The sequence below is a fragment of the Cololabis saira genome, chromosome 15 (assembly GCF_033807715.1).
Source record: "Cololabis saira isolate AMF1-May2022 chromosome 15, fColSai1.1, whole genome shotgun sequence".
Taxonomy (NCBI): Eukaryota; Metazoa; Chordata; class Actinopteri; order Beloniformes; family Belonidae; genus Cololabis; species Cololabis saira.
In genome coordinates this window covers 19557055-19575506 of record NC_084601.1, presented here as the reverse complement: position 1 = coordinate 19575506, position 18452 = coordinate 19557055, and the positions used below count along the sequence as shown (strand labels likewise).

Below are 18452 nucleotides of genomic sequence, written 5' to 3'. Positions count from 1 at the left end.
TTATTATATAATAATATTATAATATTCGTATATAATAATATTATATAATATCATCTTGTTTCAGCCAGGATAAACAGGAAATAGCGGAGCGGTGCGCTGCTACTGCGACATGTCACTTCCTCCCAACGGCAGGAAGTGACGTGTGCCTCTGAATAGTACGTCCGAATTAATGCATACTACTGATATTTACTCAAAAGTGTGCCGAACTTAAGTATACTTTTTAGTATATACTGTTTAGTATGGCATTTTTGACGCACCGATGGTGTTTCTTGGGATATGCTGCCACCATGTGGTCAGATGTGGTACTGCTAAATAGCATGGATTTACAAGTGGTGAAAACATGTCAGATACTTTGCACTCATTCGTCGGTTTTCAATTAAAGAAATAGAGTAACAGAACAGCTGCTGAGCCATATGTGGTTGGTAGCATTGTTGTCTTTTATTCTAATTTCCAATAAACAAAGAATATATCAGTCCCTTATTTGTACAAAAATACCTGAAGAGGATACAATGTAGATCCAGGAGCTGCACAGACAGAATGAAGCACAGTACGGCGGGGTCACGTGGAAAAATAATGATCATGGTTCATTTGCTCTTTCGTTCCCTGAAATGTTTATTTGACTTCAGCTTATGATGTTCTCAACCCAATAACAAGACACAGCTAACACTGTTTCACTTCACCAACACTGTGCATCACCAAACTCAGTGGGACGTGTGTGTGATGCCAACATTAGTATCAAGTTCCAGTAAGGTTACATTTCAGTCACAGCGAGCTGTAAATGAATGCAGTAAACGGATGGATGGCAAATAATGCCTTGCTATGGTTTAGAAAGAGGCACCGGCTGCAAGACTTCGTAAAGAAAAAAACAAAATTCAAAACAATGAATTATGCACCTTAAAAAAACACAACTAAACAAAAAGGAGTATATGAATATAAGAATTGTACAATCCCCTTGAGCTACAGCGTATAATTGCACTACTTGCGATGAAACTTCTACAAAAAGCTACGATGAATATTCTCGCGGATTAAGCATCGGTGTGCATGTTTAGAAGATAAGGATCCAAACATCTACTGGAGTGTTTTCTTGAGGCAGAAAGTAAATGAATCAGATATGAACAGAAAGACATCAGGATTGGATGCCGGCAGAGTCGACGACTCTTACAGCCTGTCAGCTTATACGCACAACTGATGTTCAGAAATTTGACAAGTGCCAAAAGTCCAGTTTGATCTCTTAAAACAAGAAAAACTTTAATTTAATACTGTATATACTGTGGTATATTCTTTTTATATATATTTATATATAAAAGGTCATTTTGTGGGAAAAAAAAACAAAACAAAAACACAAAAATGTTAACATACACACAATCAAATAATGAAAAAAAAAGGACAAAATAAATCATTCTTAATTTTACATGGTATTATGAGCAAAAGCATAACACCCCATATATAGTGATCTGTGACCTAGGTACAGTGTTGGATCTACTTCTTCTCCATAGCTTCACATACTTAGACAACAGATGATACTTTATACTGTTATATTCAAATAACTGGACTTGTGTAAAGGATTGCAATGAGCACAGTGATTTCAAAAAAAAAAAAGGGAGGGAAGAAGAGAGGTCGGCGAGTCGTCCCTGCTGACCCACAGCAACGCGGCTTTGCGTCCCTCCCTGACAGATATTCAAGAATCTCCAGCCGAACTCCCGTCTACTCCAAATCCGTTACTTAACTTAGCTTAAACCAACCGACAGGCAGGATTCCTGGACGTGTCTCCGGAGGGGAAGAGTGACTTCAACAGTCTGGCCATCCACACACAAAACACATGTTCACCACAGGGTCATAGCTTACAGGCTGGACACAGGCGGGAGGGGTGGAGGGGCAATTCAAGCATTATCCAGTCCCTGGGGAGGGTCTGCCCTGATGGACTCAGAAGGCCTGAATGGTGGGGGGTGGAGCTGGTGAGTGAAGTCACTTAGACTTGGTGGTGGCAGTGAGTTGTGTGTCAATGAGAGGACTTGGGCAGTTTAGTTGGGCGGGTTAGGGAGGCTAGTGAACCCTGGAAACCCTGCTCACTTTCAATCTGATGTACGTTAGTCACAGAAAATACAATAAATAAAGAAAAATCAACTCAGATCATCATTAAGCCACTTATAGTGGAATGTGTGTACTTTTGTAGCTTCTGAGGAGATTAGTTATCGATGATTTAGATCATTTGCTGTGTTAGTCTTTTTCATTGTTACCACTAGAGGGTGCCAACGTGGGTGCTTTTTTTGTTCCATTTCCTTTTTATATTGTTTTTTGGAGGGGAGGGTGTAGGGGGGTTCATTTCTATTTTAATAATCTGACAAAATCTCCCAAAAATAAAAGTAAATAAACTGAAAGTAAATAATAATAATAATAATAATAATAATGGACGAAAAACATACAATAAAATGACAAAAGCATGCTACATTTTCTTATGAGTCAGCTTTCTCTTATGCTGTTACTTTTTGTCGTCCTGCCACTTCATTGTTCTGTTTCAGTTCAGAATTTTAATGTTAGGCTGACTTTAAAAGTTTCAGTTGTAACACTGTCCTATTTTCTTCTTATTTACTTAATTTTATTTTTCTATGTTTGTTTCTTAAATCCTTAGCTTAGAGTTCTGACACAAGCTTCCTTCTGGGTGGGTATTACAGCACTACATCCCCACTGAGCAGTAACTACTAGAATGGCCCAAAGGTGCAAAAAAAAGCGTGCTAATTATCCTTATGCATTCATTACAATTTCAGAACTTTGAAAAAAAAAGAAAAGAAAGAGACCATCTCTTAAGAGCATAAGCTGGAATCCTAATTGAACAGTAAATGCCACTATGAAGCAATGCCACTTCTGACCACATGGGGGAGTTTACATCGGATCTGCTGCACCAATCAAACAGCTACTGACAAGAATACTTTGCAAATGGATGAAGACGACGCGGCACGTCTTGTAATACCAGTCTGTCTCACCAGAGATGCACCGCGATGCCTTACCCAAGCAGATGTGTAAAGCTTTTTCTCATATGCTGCCCCCATGTGGTCATGTGGAACTATCGTTACACAGAGCGGCCTTAACTGAAACCCTTTACTAAAAATATTAGAAAAAGAAGCAAATCATACAATCTGAGAAAAGGGAATTATTAGGTCTATATTAGTAACACTACTTGCTAAATGATTTTATGTCCATCAACTGGGCATTTAACCAATTAAAGACACTGGTACTACTGAAAATGCAACATGCATGCACAAGGGCAACCTCTGAGGCTGCAAAGCTCTTCTGCAATGGATTTTTTTGTTTTTTTTTAGCATTACAGTAGTAGAATGGCTTTTCAGTTTAGTTTCAAGACAAAAAAAAGAAGCCCTTAGTGCTTGATTGTTTGGCACTGAGGCCAGCGATGTTTAGCACACACTAAAAACCTCCCATGAAGCTGTTGGATGAATCTGGACACGGTGTTGCACGTTCTCTTGATGCCAGATTGCCTCAGCAGTACCCGTTTACTAAATAGTGTCCAAACCGATTTTCACTTTGAAGGCTTAAGAAAACGTTTTTTGGAAAGTGCTTGCTTTCTTTTAGAGCGAGGCGACTGGACTGAAACAAGACAGAAGATGATTTCCTGTGCTCTAGTTTATCTGACACTCTTAGAAAGGTTGAGGGCAACGGGAAAGGTCAAGACTCATGACGGGACGGTTGTCTGTATGGTAAATGTGAAGCTGCTGGTGGTCTCTACAGGAGGTCCACCAACCACCAGGACGGTAAAAAAAGCTAGATATTTTCATATATATATATATATATATATATATATATATATATATTATATAAGAAAAAGGTCAGTAAGTTGCTATGGAACCACATCTCTTCACCGAGTAAACTCAGACATTTCTCAACCCTGCACTGAATGACCTAATCAAGTTATACAGTAAAATTGGATTTGCAACAAGGAAATGCTCGTGACTAGCCCAGAATCAGCACATCGTCACACTGTAAGCACCCAGACTCGGAGGAGACACTGACAGGAGTGGGTTTTATTCTGAAGAAAACAACATAATGATTTCAATAAGGTGATTATGCTGCCATGATGTCTCTCCTCATTAAAGCTTGCATGTGGTGCTTCCTGTGTACCAGCTCTGTGTACGTGTGAGCGGAGCGATGAGGTTCGTTTAACCTACGCAAACTGAAACGAGGTGGTTCTCGTATATCTGCGACTTTTATATCAGAGAATCTGAGTCTTTTCCTGCAAAATGCGTGACGTCATAATCTCAGAGAAGTCGTCAGCTGATTATTGTAAATATGCAAGCTTCATATTTAGCATACAGACACGTGAGTGGTATCAGAAAGAAAATTTCCCAAAATCTTGCCCCGTCCTTCATTGTATCGATCGCTCCATCACTTTTAATTCCAAATGTATCTGTGTATGTGCATTTTAAAAACAGCTTCCTCAATTTTCATACAACAAGGCTCACAATTTTCACTTAAGGCTGGTGAGGCTCAGCCGGCTGCGTGTTCGTGCACCGCCGGCTGAGTTCACGTTTCAAGTCATTCGTTCAAATTCCATATTTAAATTATAACAAAAAAAAAAAAAAAAAAAAGGTTATGAGAGTGCTTTGTTGCTTTGTACGAGGGAACAGTGGTCAGAATCAGAACGCGACAGCTCCAACCCAAAATCAAAAGGATTAAAATGTGCAAGCGCTGAGCTCAGAACAAACTTAAGAAAAGCAAATGACATTCAAAGAGAATTTCACCAAGTATAACCCTTTTGATTATTAAAAAAAAAAAAAAAAAAAAAAAGACTGAAACGGTAGAAGTTTGGGTGGTGGACACTTGTCAGGAGTCTATTTTACAGTCTTCCTCCTCTTCCTCGCAGAGCCGCTGCAGCCGGTCGGAGAAGGCATTTCCTGTAATGCCGTCTCGGTGCGAGCCGCGCGGAGGTCCGAGATGTTACCAGACCTTTCAGAAAGGCACTGCATAATCAGCTGCAACTCTGCGCTCCCACGCCACCGTAATCCAATCAGAGCTGGATGAAATTCACATGCATGCTTTTCAGGAGGGGAGTGGAGGAGGAAGAGACGGCAGCTTCGTGTAGCTGGAGAGCTGCCGTCTGTCCGCCCAGGAGTGCAAAACTAGTTCTGCATTGAATCAACAGTAATAAAACAGCATTAAAATGACATCAAGTAATCAACTCTACAAGAGAGGCTTGTTATGGCCTTCCTGATAAACATTCCTCTGTCCTTTCAGCAAACCCTTGCTCTGCTCGTCTTTCCTTCAGCCACTTCTTTTTGTCCCTCTCAACTGTTCTCCAAGCTTCTGTAGAGGCAGGATTGGGGGGGGGGGGGGGGGTCGCACCAAGGGATTGAGGGGCCTGGACGCGGCAACAGGTGTCACGCCCAGCCTGCAGAGATGTTGGAGGGAGGGACAGGGTGTCAGCTTATCCAGACTGGACTGCACAGGTTGAGAAACTCCTGGATCGAGCTTGATAGGACCCAGAGAAGTTCCCGCCCATCCCTGATGATCAGTGAGGAAGTCAGAGGGTGGCACTCCCTGCCCGCCTCGGTCACGAGGGAGGCAAGGGTGGGGCAGGCACCACAGCTTATCAGGCCTGGAGGATGGGGGGAGGTCGTTTGGGCGCGAGGATGAGAGACTCTGAGGGCGGGATCCATCCCAAAGACCCTCAGAACCTCCACTGTGAAGATGTGTTTCTGCGTCACGTCGTGCCTCTCCAGGGTTAAAACGGTAAAAAACTAATCAACCGAATTTCCGGGACAACATTACAGAAGTTGAGCCACTGCTGAGTCCACAATCGGCAGCAGTTGGACGGCCCCAGCGGTTCTCCTCCAGATATGGCATGAACACGGAGGGCGTTAAGCCCCCGGCGCTGGCCCCCCTGCTGGGTCGGTCTAATCACCAGAAACACGGCTTTGATTTCTTCCCTCTCCTTAACAATGTTGTGTCGGTGAGGAGGGGGGGCGGGGGAATCTCAGGGTGAGAGGTGTGCAAAAAAAGGGTGTGGTTTGGGGTCGGGGGGGGGAGTGTCACAAGGCCACGGCGGTGCAGGGGTGTTTGAGCTTGCAGGGCAGCACTCCTCTGTTGAGCTGGTAGAACTCCACCAGGTGGATCAGGTCCGTGAACTTGGTGGCTCCGTCGTCCAGGCTGAAGAACACCTGACCGTCTTCCTCGCACTTCAGCGCCGGGAGAGGGAGGAGAGAGGACAGTTAGTCACCCCCAACAGCTACTGACATTTGACTACATTTACTACGTTTACATGCAGTCAAAATTCGGGTTATTGCTAATATTCCGGTTACTGAATCATTCAGAATATTCCGTTTACATGCGTGAGCAAACAGGGTTATCCCTGTTTACATGGTAATTAATCATTTGGGATATCTCGATCAAACCAGCGACGCGAGGAGAACATCATGACGCAATTACGTCATTTACGCTTCTTCTTCCTGTATCCAAATTCAAAACAAATGCTGCTTCGCGCAACTTTTCGGTCACCTTCTTTTAAATCTCGCTATCCCGGTACTTTCTACCGTCTACAAATGCCAAAATGTTCATATCCTTCATTACATTTATGAAGTGATTAGTCTCCTCCTCACTCCAAAAGTGTGGCGTGGTTTTGCGTTTCGCCGTGTTTATAAGAACTTCCTGGACTCAAAAGACCAGGATTCCTTGCAAAAAGAGCGTGCGCCGAAAACAAATTCATGTTTGATCGTGATATTCTGTTAGGCGTTTACATGACCGAATATTCGGGTTTTAAAAGGAGTAACCCAGGGGTCATATTCAGGTTTTTAAAAACCGGAATATGAGCAAATTCGGGTTATTCAAAGGGGTTATTGGTGTTTACATGGCCGTGCTGATTGGTCCCTGACTGACCAATCAGAAACATCATTCTCCGTTGCTACATCTGGTTCAGAATATCCGGTTGGACAAAACAGCCGTTTCTCTCGTTCACATCAATGGAAAAAGCCTAGTTTTTACTGGCCTTGTATCCAAATTTAAATCACTGGATTATTTTTATAAAACTTTGTATTAGTAAAAGGAACACTTGGGAGTGTAGTGAGGGTGCAGAGTATAGAAATCCGATCAGTACTTCCAAAACAAAGTCTGCTTGGCAGCAGCTGCATAGCTACAGCGTGTTTTATTTGTTTATCTTAAAATGGTTAAAGGAGCATGAGGCAGGATTGAGGCAGGATTTATGAAAAAAATTGGTATAGGTTTTAAGTTTTCTAGTAATGATGTCAGATGAAGCGTTCCAAACCAAAAAGAATGAGCCCTCTAGTGTATTTCTCTGTTGCCTTGAACAGGCTGTGTGCTGCAAAATGTGCTGCAATTGTGGGGCCGAATTTCCCGCGCTGTCCTGCGGATGTGACGTCACATGACGCTGCATGTGCGTTCTCCCCGTTCTCCCGTGCCGGCTTTACTGTTGGCTGCAGTACCCCCGACGGCCGTCGTGGCGCTAATGAGTCTCATTTCTTATTCTTGCCTCATGCTCCTTTAAGCGGTGTGCTCGGGGCACTTGTAAATGTGACACCCGCTACCCAGAGAGAATCACAGGAATACATTTCATCCCAAAACCAACGGTAAATAACGAAAAATGTCTGCTTTGAATAAATGTGGACGCCGCACTCGCAGTTCAACCTTCCACCGTGCTATCAGCTAAACTCATCAAAATATCTTGTTTTCATCGAAAACCTTGCTGTTGGTTTTCTTTGGTCCAATAATTAGAAACAAAGTGATGTAAAACCCCGTTTATACAATGGAAGTGGCCGGGAGAGATGACAGTTTTGACCCACCTAGCAACGGGGGCTTGACAAAGGGTCAATTAAACCAATCGATAATCTTGTCTTGTCAAGTTTGTGTCTTTAACCCCGACAACCAGCAGTTACTGATGTCAATCGTCCTCCACCCACGTTGGAGGAAGATGTTCCCAAAGAGGCGACCGCTAATGACTTCAGTTCATCCTGTTTGTCCAAACAAACATCCAACATTTCAATTTAAAATGATTCATTTTATCATCTGTGTCAAGATGTGAGTGTTTTACTCAGAGCCAACTTGGACAGTCTCCATGGAAACTGTTAGTAAAAGAGAAGGCACAATATGTGGTAACTGACCTGCCTGTAAATACTATGGACAAACGTAACCCGATCAGATCGCTAACACGATATCACACGCATGTAGCGCTGTAGGGCGCTAGTGGCTCCATCTTGGTTTTACCCCAAAGCTGACGGATACTGAGCAGATGGATGCTCTCTGTTCAGATTTATTTACACCACTGAGGTTCCTTTTTGCCTTTGTTCCCCTCACAAGAACAAACATCCGTGTTGTATTAGTCTGGATAAAAACCGGTGCAACGTGACGCTGCACCAGAGCGTGTGCAGCCAAGATGATGATGTGTGTAGTTTTGCGTGAAATGTTGACGACCACCCTCATTAAGTCTCCTGACATTTGGTACACACAAATGTAAACACCTCTGAGATCTGTGATCCTTCAATCCCCCTTTTACACGCCAACATTAAAAGATTATGACCTCGTTTCAGAAAGTTGATGAAATGTCTCTGACGTGTTCTGGTTTAAAAAAACAAAACAACCAAACAACTTGATTTTTTCAACCAGGTCCTTGGGGGCGAGATGTCAATGTAATGGAGAGGATGTGAAGATGGACAAGCTGGATGACGCTACTTGGATATGGGTGTGCTATGTCACGGCGTAATCTTTATAAAACGATAAAGAGACCTGGACCTGGTCTGTGAGGTCTCTGATGAGCAGATTTACAGCCTTTTGGCCATCATGATGCCAGAATTACTGCCGAGCTAAGGAAACCAAAAGACTGAACCAAGACTAAGGTACAATCCCCCGTCCTGAGGAAGCACAAGATGACAGCGGAAATAACCCCCCCCTTAAACAGGAAGAAACCTCTGGCCGAACTCAGACTCAGGTGGGGGGCCATCCGCTTCTCCCGGTTGGGGATTGAAAGGACAGGAAAGAACTCACACTGAGCCGAGCTGCAGTGGTGACGGAGCTGCTGACGGAGCTGCTGACGGCTCCGCCGGGCGACCACCGTCACCCTGAGACACTCCCAGCCCGACCAGAACCACCACGGTGCTCCGCTGGCACCACTACCAGCACAAGTCCCACCATCTTCAACATCAGAGGGGTTATACTGCAAAAACTCAAAATCTTAACACGAATATTTGTCTTATTTCTAGTTAAAATGTCTCATTTTTAGTCAAAAAAATCTCATTACACTTAAAACAAGACTCATCACTGGAAAAAACAACAATTTTCACCTGTTTCAAGTAGATTTTCACTTAAAATAAGTAGAAAAATCTGCCAGTGGAACAAGATTTTTTTGCTTGTAATGAGAAGATAAATCTTGTCCCACTGGCAGATTTTTCTACTTATTTCAAGTGAAAATTTACTTGAAACAGGTGAAAATTGTCAAATAAGTTATTTTTCTGGTAATGACTCTTGTTTCAAGTGTAATGAGATTTTTTGACTAGAAATGAGACATTTTAACTAGAAATAAGACAAATATTCCTGGTAAGATTTTTAGTTTTTGCAGTGTATACTTCCCTCGGTCTCAAAGCTCATGTGTCATGTAACCGCTGGACGCAGCCCCCGGTGGTCTGTCGGGGAACTGCACCTTCTCTTACTTCCACGTCGGCTTCAGTTACATACGTTTTGACTTATGTGGCCGAAAACAAAGAAAATGACTGAATTCTGTCAAAGTTTTTTTGTGCTAGCAGTTATTTCAGACGCCCTCAGGTGTTCTCAAGGACAAAAAGGGATTGTGGTTTTTCATTATATGCCCTTTGTTTAAAAAATAAATAAATTGGTAGGACAATATCCTTTTGTTTTAAATCTAAATCCAACTTGTTGGTCACCCGCAGGATTCTTTGCTACTGATTACAAAACGCCTTTATACATTTATACTTGACTGCATGAGCTGACTGACCGGCAGGATCTGGAAGTGCTTGATCTTCTGGTGGTGGCACAAGGTGAGCACGAACGCCTTGGGGTTACTCTGACTGTCCCGCAACAGGAACAACCTGGAACGAGGAGAAACGCCATGAGAAGGAGGATTTTTACACAGTTAGCTTTCAGCCACAGTTCACATGAGCACTGCTGATGATAAGAGCATGATTCTGATTATCTGCTAATTGTTTTACATTGCAGCAAATGATCCAAATCATGGGGTTCTAAATGATGAAATAATTGACTCTTAAGTGAGATAAAATCGGCGTACGTAATTGTCTGGACTCACCCGTCAACCTGGCCTTGTTGAATGATCATTTTGTGAGCTTCCTCCCTCATGATGCGACCGTGGAACCATATCTGTGTCCGGTGGATCACTAAAAACAGAAAAACAACTGTTTTTATGACACGTAGCCGCATTTTAGATGTGTTTAAGGCAGATGTTCCAGTGGTGTTGGGGGTTAAAGTGAGAGTACCTGTGCTCAGAGAGGATGGATGCAGGGGGCTGGGACTGCCCAAGACATTCATACGCTGGCTTCTTTTCTAAGAAATAGATATTTATCGCGTTATATATATTATAATAATACTTGATGATATTTTGTGACTTGTCAAAGGTAGATTTGAGCGGTTTTAGATCCATGTGCTTACCCTCCAGGTCTGGCCCTCCTCCAGGGCGGCGCTCTGGGCCTCCAGGGGGTTGTCGATGACGCGGCCGGTCCGGCCAGAGAAGTCCATGGCAACGAGAGAGTTCTCGGATATACTCCGCTGTTGGGGGGGGGGCGAGAGGAAAGGTGGCAGCGGGTGGGGGACGGGGAAGCAACAAATGGGGTTGGGTAGTGGTGATTGGGTGGGGGCAGACAAGGGTCAGAGGTCAAACAAGCCAGACACAGTCACTGGAGCATGACAAATCCTGTCTGCACACAGACCCAATTTAGTCAATCCACAAATGCTCCTCTGAGGAAAATCTCAAGCCTGCTGGCTTTCTGGCTCCGCCGCTCCAACTGCGCAGGTTTCATTCCAGCCTTAATGGTTTGGACTCATTTTCTCTTTACTTTAATAAAAGAAAACGATGCATTCAACTAGTTTAGAAGAAATCTTCTCCATGAAAACAAAAGAGATCAGTCTGCAGTCTCTGAGTCATTAGTCCAGCAGACGGCAGCGCATCCATGTGGAACTGCTTCGACAAATTTAGCAAAAAATTAGCCTCAGATTTCTCGGTAAACCAGACTACATATTTCTGACAAATCCATTTAAGATGCCATTCACACTGTTTGAGGTTTATTTCCAGGCTGCTGGTTTTCCTCATTTCAAACTGCAAAAACTAATTTCTAAAAAAATCAAGAAAATTAGTCCCATTTTTTGTTTAGCAGCTAGAATATTTAGCTACTTTTCTGACGAGATTTACGAATGTGGAAAAACTGCAAATCTAACATTTTGCACTAATTTTGTACACGCTGGCAACTTGCGACTTAATTTAATTCATAATCTTTCATAAGGAGCTTATGCCACCTTTTCCCATGGTGTGAGGGGATAAAACGGGGGAAACGGCGCGTATGAAGAGCTTGAACGCCGTTTCCACCGTAGTGTTATGTAAATGTTCTCGCCGATAAGATGTCATGTGTCGGATGTACTTTTGTTTCACCACGTGAGGAATCGCTGGTGCCAATAGCAGCTAATTACTGGGTGGGTGTGGAGTGGTCTCGGGGGAGTGCTGTGGCGCTGAGGTGATGTCAGAGAGCGTATCCTCACCACAGGTGCAGAGAAAGGCGAGATGCTGGACTTCCTCTGCTGGGGCACGTTGTAGTTCTGATACAGCAGGATGCCGTACTGTGAAGACAGGAGGGAGGAGATGGCACCAACTCAAGTTTCCACTTCGAGAAAGGAGAATTTACTCATCAACTGCTGGGCCGAAGGCCATCTGGCAGCGCGCGTAATGCTCAGAACCCAAGCAGTAATATGACTTAAATCTATGGATTTGACTCCAACAAATAAAGGGAGAGGCTTTACTTTGAGCAGTCTGAAGGCCGTCATCCAGCAGGTCCTGCTCTGCTCGTCCTCGGCACACAGCATCTTCAGCTCCTTGCAGTCGCTCCTCGCTTTGCTGGGCTGTCGACCGAACAGACGACACACCACGAGTGTTAAATTAATGACATAAATGTCGCCTGTCCAGCAGTCAACGGTGACCTACAAACGTGCGAAGCAGCGAGAACAGGGATGACGAGTCTCGTGTACCACCACAGCCCCTGCACGTCTTATAATAACAGAGGGAAACTGAAATGGCGATTTGAGGCAACAGCAATTTTTGACATAGATCTGACTTTCGGTTTGAGTCACGTCTCGTTGTTCCGAAAACAAGGCAAAAAACCAGGGGCGACCGAGCCTTTTCAGTTATAGCCCCTAAACTTTGGAACGAGCTACCTCCCCACATTAAAATGGCCCCCACAGTAGAAATTTTTAAATCTCGTCTTAAAACGTATTTTTATTCTTTGGCTTTTAATCGAGCGTGAGAGTTGTGTGGTCTCTGTCCTGTCTTTTATGTTTATGAATCACTGGTTGTTGTCTGTCTGGTGTGTTTTTATTTCGTGCTTTTATGTGCTCTTATCTATTTTACTCTGTTTTTAGTTTTTACTATTTTATCATGTTTTATTTTACTCATTGTGCAGCAATTTGTTAACCTTGTTGTTTTTAAAATGTGCTATATAAATAAAGTGGATTGGATTGGATTAAATTCAAGCAATCTACGTTCAGAGGAACTGAAAGTATATTTGTTCATTTTTATCTTTTTCAATGATCAGTAGAAAAAAAAAACTCCTTTTCTCTCCACTAACAAGACCTACGGCTCCTGAAGCTATGAATAAATTCAATCATGTCGCTATAACAACATATCACACCCACACTCCCTCCAAACCCTCACCCACTGCTGCTCTGTCACCCTACTGACGTGTGGATCATCGGGCCTGTGTGTGTGTGTGTGTGTGTGTGTGTGTGTGTGTGTGTGTGTGTGTGTGTGTGTGTGTGTGTGTGTGTGTGTGTGTGTGTGTGTGTGTGTGTGTGTGTGTGTGTGTGTGTGTGTGTGAGTGTGTGTGAGAGAGACTGAGAGGTGAGGAGGTTAGGCAGACCACATTCCCTCCACCATCTCAGCTTATCCCACCAGGCTTATCCCAGATCAGCAGTTGACCCACCAGAGATAATGCCCGGAGTGGGAGACACGGTGCTGAGTGTGTGTCCTCCGACACAGACGCACACATGATACCATGTTAAGTAAAGGGGTAAAAGGGGGGGGGGGGGGACCAGATGGCCTCGTTATGTAGTGGTTTTAATAAAGATCGCGGCCAGGCGGACGCCCCAAGTGCGAGGGCTTCTTTAACGTACAGCTCCTTGTTTGGGGGCAGCGCCACAGCGCCGTGTGGGCGTGCTCTACCTTGATGCAGAACGGGTAGTCCGCCGGGGCGTTGTGAAGTTTCCTGCCCATGATGATGGTGAAGATGTTGCTGTCCTCCAGATCCGACAGCAGCTGCAGGTGTCTGGGTTCCTGTTGGGGGGGAAGGACAGCAGAAGCAGAGCTAGCATCAGTTGTCGTGTAGGTATTTACGTTCATTTAGTCCATTATTAGAATCTCATATATTAGTATAACTCCCCTGAAAAATGCTGCACAGTAGGGCTGTTCGATTAATCGATTTTAAATGGTAATCGCGATTATGTAATTAGAACGATGTTAAAACGTGAAACTCGTAAAATCGATTTTTCACTTTTTTTTTTTTTTTTTTTTTACCTTGTCTGCACACATATTAATGATTGATACCATATTAATGATTGATGGAAATACCTCTCAATACCTGCGACAAGTGCCCCATCGGAGAGGCTCTTTAGTGTAGGAGGGGGCGTTGTAACATGCCACCGGGCATCCCTCAAGCCAGATGCGGTAGACCGGCTCGTGTTCCTTGCAAAAAACTTGCAAATGTGAATAGCAAATGTAATGACTGACATTACACACCTCTACCTCCTTCATGGGTTGCATTATTATTTAGCATGCAAAGACCCAGCTTAGTTTAATTAGAAAATGTCTTGTTTTATTTAATTGGAAATATAACTTACTGTATGTTTGCAAGTGCTGATTTGCTGATTTTTTTTCAGAGATAAAACTTTATATTTTATTATATTTTTTAAAACTTTTTTTCAACTTATTTTACAGAGTTTTGCACTTTATTCATTCATTTTTGGTTTAATAAGAGCAAAGTTTGCACTTAAAGCCCAATGGGGCAAATGTTCAATAAAAAAACAGCATATTTGAAATAATTTCATTGCCTTTTGTCAATTCACAAAATAATCGTAATCGTAATCGAAAATCGGATTTTGAGAGAAAAAAAATCGAGATTTTATTTTTGGGCAAAATCGAACAGCCCTACTGCACAGTAAACTTCAAGTCAAAACCTGTTTCTTATCCCTGCAGCGGTAGCTGATTACCTTGGATGTTCCTTTAGTGGAGAAATAGAGGCCGGAGCGTCGCAGGAACATGTACAACTTCTTCCAGGACTTGCGTCCAGGCTCCTTCATGTACAGGTAGCCCTGGACCTCTGGACAACTGCTCGAGTTCAGAAAGTTCTACAAACAGACAAACAAACAAACTTTACATTGCTGCAAATAATCTGCATGTCTTGTAAATGGACGAGCTGCTCCTGAACTATCTGTGCAATCTGTGCAAATTAATGTCAATATCCCTGAAAGACCTGGCAGCAACTAAACAGGGAGAAAGAAATCATGTAACATGATCCTCCCACTCGGTGTGTTAAAGGCTGGTTGGGGGTCGGGGGGCCGAGCCAACGGTCCAATCACTTCTCTGGGCTTCACGGTGGATATGGGTGGGTTTTTAAGAATCCTGTTGCTTCCACAAGCGTTAACCTTATTTGCTTCGATGAGAGTGGATTTAATGTTTGCCATTGGTGCGTAAAGAGAATTTCAGGTCAGAAATAATATTTCCTACCCTACCTTTAATATGAAGTTCCCAATTCAAACCATTAAAATAAACTTTTATGGATCAGAGTCATTAATACTGTGCCGGCTGAAGCCAGACTTGCAGAGGTTGAGTTACTCAACATGTTTCTGTCCTACTTTGCTTCTCAAACCAGCAAATTATCAGCATTTCACATTTACCCCATCTGTGCTTAAATGATGATCTTCATCAAGCCAACAACCTGCAACATGGTGTCAGAAAACTCTTTTATGCTGATAAATTACACATCTATTTTTGGTTGGTTTATGTAACATAGTAATAATGATTTATAATGACTTAAACTCCTTGTATTGATGATCTGCAGCTTTGATAACTAATAAAAAAAGGAAGCTGCCATCATTCACCCCCTGAAAGTTTGAATCAATTTCTATAAAAGCAGATGTGTGTTTTGTGGGTTTATTTTTGCATTTTCATTCCTAAATTGTCATAAAAAGTAATAGCTAGAGTGAAGGTAGTAGTAACTCTGGTGTCTTAACATTTTTCTAGCAGACATTCAGCCAATTCAAAAAAAGGGTGTAGCATGGTGTAGTTTGGCATTTATCTGCCCCACACTGAACATGGAGTAAAGAGCAGGGAGCTCCATGCTCCTATGACAACAGATACAAGTATTAAGAGGTAAAAAGGTCCGTGGGACTGTAACCGAGTGGAAATGCACCCCCAGAATGATCAGAAGGATAGCGTAGATTGTAGACAGAGAACCACCCTCCATCATCTTTAAACAGCAACGGGTCCGTGGAGGAAGACCCGGGACTGACAGAGTATCAAAAGGAAAAGAGGAAATAAGCTACAAGAATTTTCTCTGCACTGACGACGCAAAGCTGGCGGCTTCTCTGGCTTGTCTAAGCAGCTCTTGTTCAATTTGATTCAAACACAAATCAAACTGCTCAGCAAAATCTGATATGGAACAAACAATGATGTAATGCTTTTACTTCTGACATATCCAAGTTATTTCAGACACAGTGGTAGACTCTTTATATTTGTCTCGAGTCCAGTTTTCAACACTGTGGTGGACGACATGGAAGACAGGGAAGGAGATATGTAGCATATGTAGATTTACCATATGTAGATATTTAGATATGTAAGACTAAATTAATCCGGATACGGACAACGGAGGTCTTCAAACGTGACACTTCTCACCTGCAAGAGCTGTGACTGAGGGATCGAGCCATCGGACTCCTGACACCAAGCCACCATCTGCTCTGGAAAAAAGTTCTGTATGGAAAACGCACACACACACACACACACAGACACAAACGCACACGCACACACACGCACACACACAGACAATGACTGACAGAGAAAAGCACAAAGAGCAAGACAGCTACCAGAAACCTGTCAGCGCATATGGAGGCTAAGAGTGAGGTTGTATGTCTTTCTGCAATGTATACCTCTCAGTGTGTGTGTGTGTGTGTGTGTGTGTGATGAGCCCAAAGACTAGAAGACAAAGTGGTGTGGGGGGAGAGGGCACTCCAGCGTAGGAGTAGATGCAGTATGATCTCACCCGCTGATGTAATCCCCTTTCAGCCAGCAGCGGCACTCTTAGCGTGATTGACAGGCCGTGGGCAACTCTACTGTGTTCATTACCACAGAGCTGAGGTCACCTGCTGGCTCCAGCGTGCACCTAAATCATCACGGCAGTAATGTCATCACACACCCTGCCAACACGCAACAGCACAACCTCAAGCTGAGTCCACATAACCCAAACATGCCACGCAGGACACTGCGCCGCCGCCGGCGAGAAGACGGGCGACCTCGAAACCAGCGCTTGCTTTCCACTTTACATTTGCATGAATACTTCATCTACCGGAAGAAAAGAAAGTCATCATGCATGTACAATATGCTTTAGCCTGCTTCTACAGCATTGACAGAGCTTTACAGGGTGACACAATACGCAAAAGCAGTAACTGATTAGTGTGAGGTCATGTATTTGGGTGTTTGAAGCCTCAATCAAGCCCAGAGCTTCAACATAACAACGCTGTCACCGCCTTTCGGCCACATCAGTCGAAAAATCTGTTCTTCACCGAGAAGCTCAGATTTGCAGGATTCAGTGACGTCACAAGCCAAGTAGCAAACCGTCGCCACGCAGCTTCACATCATGCTGCATTTTGTTCCCCGCTGAGAGCCGAAGAGGTCAGCTGAGTGGTGCACTTCCCTCTAAAGCCTGAGTTATGGTTCTGCGTCAAAACGACGCCGTGTCTACGCCGTCACCCTGACGCCATCAACGTGACGCCGTCAACGTGACGCCGTCATGAACCCTTCGGACTTCTCCGGCACTCCATTTCGCCGCAGTGCAGTACCCCCCGTGACGGCTAATTCACGATCTTTTCCTGAATGGTTTATCCGACTTTTTCCGGTCACAGTGAATCAAAGAGATAAGGACAACTATTGTGCAAAAAAACAAAACAAAAAAAAAATAAAAAAAATCACACACACGAAGAAAAGAGTGCTGAAAGTTCACTACTGCTTCAAACCGGAAACCGGAAATGCGCTGCTACCAAGCGAACCAATCACAGCCCTCTCGTCTGCGTTTGGTCTGTGTCGCCTCGACGCGTAGTTAAAATTTTTGTAACGTCAGTGATGCGTAGCACACACCGTCACTGACGCGTAGCACACGCCGTAGGCACGGCGTCGTTTTGACGCAGAACCATAAAGGCTGAAATATGCTTCTGCGTCACACCAACGCAGAGCACACGCCGCAGCCGTGACGCCGTGCTGAACCCTTCGGACTTCTCCGTCTTTCCATTTGGTCGCGGTGCAGTACCCCCCGCGGCCGCTAGTTAGCGATCACAGTAAATCAAAGAAATAAGGACAACTATTGTGCAAAAAACAAAAAACAAAAAAAAAAAAATCACATATAAACGAAGAAAAGAGCCCTGAAAGTTCACAACTGCTTCAAACCGGAAACCGGAAATGCTTCGCTTTCAAACGAACCAATCACAGCGCTCTCTGTCTGCGTGTGGTCTGCGTCTCCTCGACGCGTAGTTACAATTTTCGGGAGGTGCACGTCACTGACGGCGCAGGTGATGGCGTGTCCTCTGCGTCGATCCAAACCACACGCCGTAGGCACGGCGTCGTTTTGACGCAGAACCATAACTCAGCCTTAACAAGGAATACCCCCCAACAGGAACATGTTGCTCTCCGTCTCGTGCGAGTTTGAGCTCCTCGGCCGGCCTCACACACGCCTCCCTCAGTCGCTCACGCAGCTCTGTAATCTTCCGCCGAGCCCATAAAACGGTGTTCAGGTCAGTCTTAGTAGCACAAAGGTTTACTGACCACTTCAAAAGAACATATCCAACAGAGCCAAGAGCAGAGAGGTCTCTAAAATCCGCCTGCTTGTGTTACATTTACAGAAACATCCCTCAGACCTTTTATTTTCATATCAGGAAATTATGTTTCCTGATAAGTTCTGCACAAAGCTGGAGGCATTATTAGCACCACCATATACATTTATATTGGT

The 18452-nt window shown here is 43.8% G+C and overlaps 1 protein-coding gene across 1 annotated transcript in view; it reads right to left on the bottom strand.

The window, feature by feature from the left end:
* Positions 1-414: 414 nt before the first annotated feature.
* LOC133460479 (growth factor receptor-bound protein 10-like) overlaps positions 415-18452 on the bottom strand; it is a 60632-nt gene continuing 42594 nt past the window's right edge. The window contains 10 exon segments of the mRNA XM_061741049.1: positions 415-6185; positions 9965-10058; positions 10274-10361; positions 10461-10527; positions 10633-10749; positions 11734-11811; positions 11992-12090; positions 13406-13516; positions 14449-14586; positions 16133-16207. Coding sequence (XP_061597033.1) covers positions 6039-6185; positions 9965-10058; positions 10274-10361; positions 10461-10527; positions 10633-10749; positions 11734-11811; positions 11992-12090; positions 13406-13516; positions 14449-14586; positions 16133-16207 — 1014 coding nt within the window. The 3' untranslated portion in view covers positions 415-6038.